The 12,312-nt window shown below is 40.0% G+C and overlaps 1 protein-coding gene across 1 annotated transcript in view; it reads left to right on the forward strand.

Moving 5' to 3' along the window:
- Positions 1-12,312, forward strand: part of LOC310853979 (tensin-1-like) — a 128,707-nt gene that overhangs the window by 31,509 nt on the left and 84,886 nt on the right. The window contains exons 7-9 of the mRNA XM_083758454.1: positions 837-959; positions 1,504-1,568; positions 6,321-6,404. Of these exons, the coding sequence (XP_083614580.1) occupies positions 837-959; positions 1,504-1,568; positions 6,321-6,404 (272 nt within the window). The remainder of the gene's footprint in view (positions 1-836; positions 960-1,503; positions 1,569-6,320; positions 6,405-12,312) is intronic.

Genomic DNA, 12,312 nt, shown 5'->3' on the forward strand with positions numbered 1-12,312 from the left:
ATAATCGCTAGGAAAATAATCAATAGTTGCAGTACCCTGAGACAAAAACCATTGATGTAAAGTTCTCAGTCGCCATTTGGATTCTATAGATCCATCATGTCTTCTATGGAAGCATGTTGCACAGATTACATTATTTGAAGTGGTCAAATTAGCAACATTAATGTTCAGAAGCATCTTCCATACTTCCATACTTTTGGTCATACCATACTTCCAGACTTTTGGTCATACAATTACAAACACTAGAAGACCGGTTGAGCTCTAGCACCACGCCACAGAAAGATAAATCTAAAGATGTGATGTATTTTGCATCACGATACTGTACATGCGCACTGCCGTTCACTTCCTTTGTTTACGGGCCGACAAAAGTGACTCATATCTCTTGCTCTCCACGGTTTTGACCAAAGCGCCCGATGTTCTGTGATCATTTCTGACTTCAGCGTGCATCTCGTTTGGAATATAAACGCTTCTACAAAGAGTTTAGATGTGACAGTGTGACGTAATAAATGGAAGATTATGCCTCCCGGTTTTGGGGGGGAAATGGAAGGCGAGGCTTTTCAGAGTAAAATCTGCCTCATCTGCTTGGCACTCGAGCGCCTTTATTATGAAAGGCTCTGAACTGCAGATTGTGCAAGTGCATTAACGGTTGTGGAAAGCAGCTATCATCCTTCGCATAATACTTAAATGTGGCGTCATTTTGAGCTTGTGTGTGCTGTGAGACATGAGAGCAAAGCTGTCTCGAACTCCATGGCCATCGATCGTCTTGGATTAGCGTAGCTTGATTTTCAGTCGGTGAGATTTTTTTTTTTTTGCTTTAATCCATGACGAATCCCTGTCAGGTCCTGGAGTTTGGCTGGCCGGACCACCATGCACCAGCGCTGGATAAGATCTGCAGCATGTGTAAGGCAGTGGACACCTGGCTCAACGCCGACGCTCGCCATGTGGTGGTGCTCAGCAACAAGGTAGGATTTAAGCACCGTTCAGTGTTCACCACATAGGCTACAGTACATACACACAGTGGCCATCTTTCTCTTCTGAAGCCCCGTAGACTAGAGACAACTATTCCACAATCTCCAAATGCTGTATAGAGTCTGGAACTGCGAGCGTGCGTGCGTGCGTGCTTGCGTGCACACGCATGTTATGATGAGTCTGGTATGGGTTCATTTGGTTACATTAGCTACATTAGATTTCAGACCTGACATTAAGACGTTACAGTACATTACTTATAGTATAAGACTAATAAGAGCATTTAGTTTAGAAGTAATGTAAATGGCACTGTACTGTGTTTTCTTAACTCCTTTTCCTGGAGAGGATGCTAACGGATTCAAACTGGGTTGCCCAGACATCTTTAATACTAACATTAATAATAGATTTTGTTTGCTTAACAAGCTTTTGCAAAGTGCAATGAATAATTCCCCCACTGCCCATTCTCTCTCTCTCTCTCTCTCTCTCTCTCTCTCTCTCTCTCTCTCTCTCTCTCTCTCTCTCTCTCTCTCTCTCTCGCAGGGCAACCGAGGTCGAACAGGGGTGGTGGTGGCTGCTTACATGCACTACAGTAACATCTCCGCCAGGTACAAGCCATTTATTTTATTTGTTGTCTTTTAAAATACACTAAAAGACAACCGCAACTGATTTCCGGTGAAGAGAAAGACATTTTAATCAAGATTAGATGCCCAGAGATTTGATTAGGATTGATGCGTCCACGAATCGCCCCGTTTGCCTCCATTCAGACCAGTCGGTCCTTGACTTGAACAAAACAAATGATTTCACAATGTTTGTATTGCAAGCTTTCCATTATGAACAGAGTTGTTTTTACGTGCCAAATCTTACCGAAGAAAATAGAAAGGAAAAAGAATAAATGTTTTTCTCTCTATGAGCAAAAGTGAGCACACGTGATTATTTTCCCAAGTATAGGAATGCCTTTCTCTATCCGAAAACCTAAACAAAGGGGGCTTAGGCTATGAATATTCAATTTCATTCAGGGATATGTCTGAATATTTACACTGTTATGAATGTTAACTCGCGTGCTGTGATCTGTGATCTGCCTAGATGCGTTACGTTACGCTCTACCCTTTCGCTCTGAAGTGCTTGCGAAGGGATTCGCTGAAACAACGGAGCGCAGGGTTTTTTTTTGTTTTTTCGGGTGAAAGCTTGATGCTGGAGAAACAGTAATCGGTTCAGATCTCTCCGCCGGACATGTGGCGGAAAGTAACCAAGTACATTTACTGTACTGTAGGCCTACTTGAGTTCAATTTTGAGGTATTTGTATTTTACTCGAGCATTTCCAATTTCCAATACTTTTACTTCCACTCCACTACATTTAGGAAGCAAATATTGTACTTTTTCTCCACTACATTTATTTGAAAACTTTAGTTACTTAAACATACATGAACCCATTTAGACCTGAGGACGATTCTACAAATGCCTTCTAAATCATGAAAGTTTTCTGAAAAACCTCATGTTTCTGTGTCATGTATGCTCAAATTATTTCATGTCAAGGACCCCAAAAATGATAGGTATTCGTCCTCCGACCCCCGTCTCAAAAATGTTCACTCTGAAAGAATATATATTCCAAATTTGTGCCACATTTTCACGAAAAAAAAAGAAAAGAAAAAGCAGATCTACAAGCTCGTAGCGCGGTACTCGGTGAGGTTGTATAGATCTGCGATTTTTCAATAGCCAAAGTATAACATAATGCTTAAAACACCAAAAGGGGTTCCCGCACATAATGGTATCCAGCCCTATATACATTTCGGCCATTTGAAAATCGCTGATCTGCAAGCTAGACGGTGTCTATGATGTTATGCCTTAACCCATTCTGAACGGGGACCCATTTTGGTGTTTAGCATCATGTTGTGCTTTAGCTATTGAAAAATAGCAGATCTACAAGCTCGTAGCGCGCCACCGAGTGGCGCGCTACGAGCTTGTAGGTCTGCTATTTTTTGAAAAATCGAAGAACGACTGACATTTTTAGAATCTGATCTCAGGTCAGAATGGGTTAATCAGACCAGTGTGTGTCCAGTGGAAACCTCGTATGAATCTGATCTCGGGTCAGAATGGGTTAAGGGCAGTCCATACTGTCTCCGACCACCAAACTTTTCGTCGGATAAGATCAGACTTTAATTTTTTTCTCCGAAGTAGAGTTCGGCGAGTCACAGCATCTGGGAGTGCAGCTTTCTGAACAAGAATTCCGAGGAATGCGTTTCAGAAGTTTGCGAGTGACGTCATGTTGTAGTTGTACCGGAGCTTTCCGATGTGCGCGCGCGCGCGTGTGTGTGTGTGTGTGTGTGTGTGTGTGTGTGTGTCCAGGACTTAATCCATTTAGGCCTGACGTCGAAATAAAAAAAAAAACTTCTAAAATTCACAAAATTGACATGTTTGACAAAAAATAGCAGACCTACAAGCTCGTAGCGCGCCACTCGGTGGCGCGCTATGAGCTTGTAGATCTGCTATTTTTCAATAGCTAAATTATAACATGTTTAAAACACAAAATGGGTTGATTGGGGGAGAAAAATGAAAAACACACACAATCTCGCCTGGGGTCTGCTGCGGCCAAATTCGTTAAACATTTTTTCAATGTAGGGGTCCTTGACATGAAACTGTTTGAGAACCCGCTGCCTGCCTTCAATGGAACCAGATGTTAATAGGTGGGGGTGGGACACTGTGAAAACATACAAGCCTTCTGTAATTGATGTGAAGCTAAAGCCAGCAAAGCATAAACTAAACAGGCCTAAATCTAAAGGGGTTTTTCAAGGCTGCTGTTTCACAAGACAAAACAACACCAATACCAGTACTGGAAGAGATATATACTTGCATTCGCGCACGTATACACAGTGTAGAAATACTCCTGTATTCAATATTTTACTTAAAGGGGGAATACCACTCATTTTCAACATTTTACCATGTCATTAATATACCTTAGAGGTGTTGTGTGGAAACAATAAAAAGAACCCCCCCATTCTGTGTTTCATAGAAAAATCATTAACATGGTGAATCACATCTTGATGATGTCATCAAGATGTGATTCACCACGTTATTTTTTCTTTTTCATTTCAACCTTTATTTAGTTCTCAGAGAACACACTGAGGGCTGGGACCCTCTTTTTCAGTGGTGCCGAGATTACAACAATGTACAGTGGGGGGGGGGGGGGGGGGGGGGGGAAACAAAACATAACATAAAACAAGAAAACAACAAGAAAACAAAACATAGATATATAAAGTAAATTACTGGTAATAAGGGAACATTACATAGTGCTCAATTAAAACGGGTACAGTTGATATTTACCAGCGTTGATATATCAAGTTAAAAGCGATATAGAGAAGGAAGAGAGCTGTACTTTAGTGAAGTCTATAAGGTGTTCCAAGTGTGTGGGGCAGCAGCGCACTTGAAAGCAGATTTTCCAGATGTAGTGTAGGCATGTATGGTCTCAAGCATCAAATAATCTTGAGAGCGTGTATGATAAGAAATGGTTTTCCATTGTAAAAGAGAATTTAAATACCTCCAGTTCTAGGAAACACAGAATAGGGGGACCTTTTTATTATTTCCACACAACAGCTCTGTAAGGCAGTGTTTCCCAACCTGTGTGTCGCGGAGCTTTGGTGCTCCGTTTGATTAATTTGACCGAAATTAAGTTATAGTGTTACTTTCTGTCAAATCAGGCGGAACACTAACTCTCCCCCGAAGGCTTCTTATAGTTGCGTCGTTGTCACACGACCATTAGACGTGCGATAACATCAACACGGAACAATAGACTAACGACCCTCGGCCATTGAAATGTTAATGCTTAGATGCATGTAGAAGAGGCTACATTTCGCTCCCTCCAGAAAGACTGGAGCGCGCAGAGCGCAGCCACATGCACGTAGACAGCAAACACATACAGTCCTACATGTACCGACCTAGCCCAAACATTTAGATTCTCGTAGTCCCGACCCACCTAACTCCATATTTCTTTAGGTTTTTTGATTATTATTTTGTTCCAGAAATCAGTGCTATTGAACCCCATTTACAGCTGTGTGTTGTTTTCGAAAATATTGAACCAGTGAAAAGTAGTAAAAAGCACTTGGGACAACACTTGGGTAGACGTTTTTCGAGTGCTAGGTACGTAGAATAAGACAAATGAATCCCCAGTGGTTCTCAGCACCAGTCCTCGCCAGTCGACTGGTGTTTGTCAGAGCCCCGACAAATATCTGTAAAACACCAAAATGTCCCGGTTTCCATCGTCCTTTTATAAATGCACTGTAATACATGTTGATACCACCATTATTCTATTATTATTATTATTATTACCAGTAAGACGCCTGGGGGCGAGAAGCGACCTCGCCCTAAAGGGCTACACGTGCACTGGCCATATATGGAGCGTATCTCGAGGGTACAGGGTGTGATGAGGTCAGATCAAGATATGGAATGTCAGAACAGGTCAGCTCCATATATGGAGATCTAAGGGTGCGCAGCAGGGGCAGTGTATTGAATATACAGGGTTTTGATGAGGGCCCAGGTATAGGGCCAGGCCTTAACCCATTCTGACCTGAGATAAGATTCTAAAAAAATTCTTCTACATCAGGACAGTTTTCTGAAAAAGCTATGTTTCTATGTCAGTCGTTCTTCGGGTTTTTCAAAAAATAGCAGACCTACAAGCTCGTAGCGCGCCACTCGGTGGCGCCCTACGAGCTTGTAGATCTGCTATTTTTCAATAGATATAAAGTTTAAAATACCAAAAGGGGTTCCTGCACCCAAAATGTGTTAATTTATCCAGAACTACAATGCCAAAACGCCATGATCTGCGAGAGCATGACGTAACACCAGTGTTGTTTTCGTCGACTAAAACTAAGACGAAAAATGTTCGTCGACTACCTATTTTCACTGACAAAAACAAATGGAAACTAAATGAAAACTAAGCTACGATGACTAAATCTCAGACTAAATATACTGACAATTTTGTCGACAAATAAAAACTAGACTTTTATTAATCTGGGGGTCCAGATATTAAGGGACTAGTGGAAAAGAGATCCAGTATAAGTCATTTTACACTTGGTTGCATGCTGAAAATAGCTGATCAGCTATTTTCAGCATGTGTAAAAACACTCATTAAGACGGCATCAAGACCCGCCAAAATACATTTTAGTCGACTAAATCAACTGTAGATTTAGTCGACTAAAATCTTATGACATTTAGTCGACTAAAACTAGACTAACACTAAGACATTCCACGTGACTAAAACTAAATGAAGTTTCAGTCCAAAGACTATGACTAAACTAAAATAGAAATTTGCTGCCAAAAACAACACTGCGTAACACTAAACGCTGCTTTGGTGTTGGTCTTTTCAGCGCCGACCAGGCATTGGACCGGTTCGCCATGAAGCGCTTCTACGAGGACAAAGCACTTCCTTTTGGCCAGCCATCCCAGAAAAGGTCAGTTGTTATCTCACTTCCTGTTGTACCATGTGACGTCGTCTCCCATGTCTCCTATCGGCAGTGGTGGGGGGAAAAGTACTCGACAGTACTCAAGTACTCAACAAGTTACAAGAAGAAATCCAGAATTCAAAATGTACTTGAGTGAAAGTACAAGTATTGGCATCAAATTGTACGTAAAAGTACTCATTGTGCAGAATGCATCATTTCAAGTTTTAAAATATATAAAAGATCGTTTGAGAATGGCAGATCTACAACCTTGCAATGGTCATTTTACGATCTCAAGAGTTAAAGATCTAACAAGGTAGTAATGTGTCGCATAGCAACGCATTGTGAGCTTGTAGATCAGCTATTTTCAAATGTCCAAAATGTATATACTGTAGGTCAGTATATAGGCCCCTTCCCTTTTCCCTCTACACCAAGTATCTTCACAAGAGATTGCCGATCTGCAAGCTCACAGCGCCACGTGTAGCTGCCCATTGAGCTTGTAGAGATGATTTCTTTGAATAGGCACGATAGGGTTCATGTTTCTAAAAAAGTAGTACTGTATATGCTTCAGGTCAATAGTTTTTTCTTTCAATCATTGTTTCATAAGTCGTTTGAAACGGTCCAACGCTTATCTTGCAGCGAAACGTTTTCATTCAACATTTCCTATGGTGCTTTCCAACAAATTCTTTGTCAGACTCTCACATCATGAAAATAGTAGTAAAAACAATGCTAATGACTTAGCTGGCATCCAGCCCATCCACATTGGTTCTGAAAATGCTCTAACTATGCTTTCCTTCTCCACTTACTCTTTCCAGTCCAGTTTATTTTTGGAATTTGTCTCGCAGAGGAAATTCTTTAGTTTTTTTTTGTTGTTGTTGTTTTGTTTTGTTCGGTTTATCTCCAATTGAAGCTTAATTGAGATAATTGTGGAAAAGAATGTCTTGGAACAGATAGAGTGAGAGAGACATGTATCTTTTCCTTCAGAGGGATTCCTCGGGTGTCTCTTGGGTATTTGATGGTACAGTAGTTCAGTGTTTCCCAGACAGTCGGTCGGGACCCATTTCAGTTCCTGAAAAATAACCTTTTTTATTTAATTTCAAAATAATTCAATTCAATTCAATTTTATTATAGTGTCAAATCACAACGAGTTGTCTCAAGACACTTTACAACCAACAAAGATCCACCCAGAGCAAGCAATATTGCGAATTTGCGACAATGGTAACGAAAAACTCCCCTTTAGGAGAGGAGAAACGTCAGGCAGAACCCGACTCTGGGGTGGGCGGCCATCTGCCTAATTGCATAATTTAGTTATAGTTATGTTAACTTCATGAACTAAATCCAAACACATTGGACAACAGGGTTATGTTTGGAATTGTAACAGCTGAAATCAATAATATATCAGTATTCTGATATTAACCTGAGGGCCACATTAAGTGAAGGTGGGGGCTGTATGTGGCCCCCGGGCCGCCAATTGCCCAAGCATGATCTAGAAGATTGGAGTGGAGAGGATAGACTTTTGAACCTGCCAGTTACGTACAAAAGAACACAGCAAATGTCTCACTTTGAAAGTAGCTCACTCAGTCTCAAGAGGGCGACAAAGACCCACAGACACCTGGGAATTAAACTGTCCAGCATCCCCCTCCTGTAAGCCAGTGGTTCTGAACTCTGACCCTGTGTGGCCCCTTTTCCACCTGGGTTGTATCTGCACGGTTCTTAGTCCATGAGCCAGAGCTCTAAGACCGGAACGTTAATTATGAATTGAGTGGGCAAAACCATACCTATATTGAAGTGTTTATATGATAACCCTTCCACAGTAGTAGCTTTTTCATATTTTCTATGTTTTGCATATTATTATGTAATTTGTGTGTGGACATTTTAATACGGAATTTCTGAACGGAATTCCCGGCGGCACATGAAAAAACAAACTAAAAAAATATATTACAGATGTTAATTGAAGAGTAGCCTAGGGTTTAACCTGACCTAAATGTACAATTTCAGAAAACTTGCAATACAATAAATCATTGTCTTCGTGTAAGTAATCAACAAGTTTCACGGTGATAACTATTACTAAATGTTTTACCTATTCACCTACTATAGGTGAAAATAACAATTTGTGATGAATATTTCTTTCACAGTTTTGTTTATTCAAGATTTCAGGATATACAGTAAATCAAATAATATGACAATATATGTGACACACCCATACGGAACATGCCAAAAAGATGTACATCTAACTAAAGACCTGGTGATCAATGCTCTTTGGCCACTCAGAATAGCCAAATGGCATTGATCACGCCTCCAGGTCTTTAGTTTACTCAAGTTAGGGAATAAGACCTGGTACTTAAGACACGCAAAATGCAGCCCTTAGACTCGGTAACCTCCCAACGTTTTGCAGCCCAGCCATTCTCTGGCAGTTCTATAGCATTGCCCTCTGCCCCTGTTGTACTGCTGCTATTTCCTGCTTCAGATATATTTATCTCTACCCCTGGAGTCTGAGAGTATTATGGTCTGGCATGTGTGACATTAACGTGGCGGGGCCAACGAGAGAGGACGTGCATCTGGAGCCTCGTCTTCACCGCTGCCATGGCAACAACACGCCAAAGCTAAAAGAGACCATAATTGTTGCCGTCAGGCTGTCAGAAAAAACCTCTTATCTCCATTACATAATTTCAAACTTTTCCTGTAAATCAGCGGTTTTCAACCAGTGGTCCGAGGGACCACCAGTGGTCTTTGAGGGGATGACAGGTGGTCCCCAGTTAAATGATGGAGAGTTAGTTGGTAACCATTACTTCCTTATTAGATCTTTAAATGTTATAATGCGTGTCAACGGAGCTCTTGATCAGACTGAAATGATAACGTCAGATATAGTGTAGTATATGTATATATGTCATAGTATAGATATGTCATCGACTTACAGGCTGGTCACACAAAGTCCGAGATACACATGAGCCACACTATAGTTTCTGCAGTATGTGGATCCCCGAGAGTCAAAGCACGCACGCACGCACGCACGCACGAATGCACGCCTGCAAGCACGCACGCACGCACGCCTGCACGCATGCACGCCTGCAAGCACGCACGCACACACGCAGCCCTTTCTTCACAGCCTCTTCTCCAACCCAGCTGTGTTCCCATGGCTTTTTGCGTGGCTGCATGGGTCTAATTGAATTCCAGTTCAGGACAAACCATCTGTCCACTGACAGCAGGGCCAGGGGGGCCGAGGGGGGGGATACACAGGCCGACCTCGTAGCCGAGGTCTACACTTAGTATCATCGTCCTGATCATCATTAACAACCAGAGCACACTATAACTCAACAGGCCCCCCCCGACTGGTCCTTTTACCGTGCTGTTATACTGTAACAGTACAGGCGTATACTCTTGACATGTCCCTGCCCTGCAACAGATGATCTTTGCTTAGGAATGATTTTTAGATCAAGAGTTATTCACGTTTTAAGATTTTCGATCTGATCGGCTAAAATGGGGGGGGGGGGGGGACATTTTTGATGATGTCCCAACTGGAAATAACATTGAATGTTGCGCAACAGACGCTCCCAGCCTGTGGAGCGACGCGATCGGTTTTGATATCAATAAATCTCTGTCCTCTTCCATCGCCACTCGGGGGCGCAAAAAGGCCCTGACTGCCAGTTTCTATACATGTTTTAATTTAATTTTTATTTATATATTTTTTCTAAAAAAAACGTTATACACGTTTTAAAAAGGCGTTAATGGCGTTGTTGGCGCTGTGGGAGTTGATAAAAAAAGTCCTTGGCAGACATTGAGTTGGGTGACGAGCTTATCTAATTGATAGGACGGAGAACTCCGTTCTTGCCGCTCTGGGTGTTAACCCATTCTGACCTGAGATCAGATTCATACGAAGTTTCGGTAGCACTTTACAATAATGACCCGTTATAAAGCATTTATAAACGTTTATAAGCAGTTTGTAGACTATTAACAAATCATTATTAACCTGTTTGTTGACATTCGTAAATGATTATTAAAACCGTTATAACTATGTTTACAAATCATTTATAAGGTATTAGTAAGTAGTAAACTATTCATTAATAAGCCATTTATATACATCTGTAAATGATTATTAAATCATTTGTAATGACCCCATGATAAAGCATTTATAAACGTTTATAAGCAGTTTGTAGACTATTAACAAATCATTAACAACCTGCTTGTTTACATTTGTAAATGATTACTAAAACCTTTATAACAAATTTACAAATAATTTATAAAGTATTAGTAAGTAGTAAAACTATTCATGAATAAGCCATGTATAATACATCTGTAAATGATTATTAAATCATTTGTAACTGATGTTATATAATATATACAAGCTATTTGTATATTTGGGAAATGTGTTTGTTCATGTTTAACATATACTTTGTAAAACATTCCTAAAATATCTATAAATCCTTAGTACATGTTATTAAGTGTAGGAGGACAGTCATACTCGGATACGAGTGACCGCCGATGATGATGAAAGTGACGACAGTTCATCATTTACAACTGTCTGTTAATGTTTGTTCATGTTTAACATATGCTTTGTAAAACATTCCTAAAACATATATAAATCCTTAGTACATGTTATTAAGGTCCCTATAGTAAAGTGACGACAGTTCATAATTTACAACTGTCTGTTAATGTTTGTTCATGTTTAACATATGCTTTGTAAAACATTCCTAAAACATATATAAATCCTTAGTACATGTTATTAAGGTCCCTATAGTAAAGTGACGACAGTTCATAATTTACAACTGTCTGTTAATGTTTGTTCATGTTTAACATATGCTTTGTAAAACATTCCTAAAACATATATAAATCCTTAGTACATGTTATTAAGGTCCCTATAGTAAAGTGACGACAGTTCATAATTTACAACTATCTGTTAATGTTTGTTCATGTTTAACATATGCTTTGTAAAACATTCCTAAAATATCTATAAATCCTTAGTACATGTTATTAAGGTGCCTATAGTAAAGTGACGACAGTTCATAATTTACAACTGTCTGTTAATGTTTGTTCATGTTTAACATATGCTTTGTAAAACATTCCTAAAATATCTATAAATCCTTAGTACATGTTATTAAGGTGCCTATAGTAAAGTGACGACAGTTCATAATTTACAACTGTCTGTTAATGTGTTTGTTCATGTTTAACCCTACATCATTTTATGTTGAAGATGTTGTGTTGCATTGTGGGTAATCCTCAGTACAGAGGAACTCCATACTGAGGGTAAGATGGTCTCCTGTTTGCTCAGGCACAAACAAATTAATTACAAACATCTAAGCTTCATATAAGTGGCCAGATATGCACTCATGTTTACATAGTGTTATTCAGTAACATTCGTTTTTGTATGACATGGTATCATATGACATTGTTTATTTAATTGTTTGGAAAACGGTTAGCATGTTAGCTAGCTGTTAGCTGTGCTGTGTAGCCTGTGTTACATGAGAATTCACTGACACTCCATGTAAGTGAATTCTCAAAAACGAATGTTACTGAATAACACTATGTAAACATGAGTGCATATCTGGCCACTTATATGAAGCATAGATGTTTGTAATTAATTTGTTTGTGCCTGAGCAAACAGGAGACCATCTTACCCTCAGTATGGAGTTCCTCTGTACTGAGGATTACCCACAATGCAACACAACATCTTCAACATAAAATTATGTAGGGTTAAACATGAACAAACATTAACAGACAGTTGTAAATTATGAACCCTACATAATTTTATGTTGAAGATGTTGTGTTGCATTGTGGGTAATCCTCAGTACAGAGGAACTCCATACTGAGGGTAAGATGGTCTCCTGTTTGCTCAGGCACAAACAAATTAATTACAAACATCTATGCTTCATATAAGTGGCCAGATATGCACTCATGTTTACATAGTGTTATTCAGTAACATTCG

Source organism: Protomyctophum parallelum (assembly GCF_964188405.1).
Source record: "Protomyctophum parallelum genome assembly, chromosome: 23".
Lineage (NCBI taxonomy): Eukaryota > Metazoa > Chordata > Actinopteri > Myctophiformes > Myctophidae > Protomyctophum > Protomyctophum parallelum.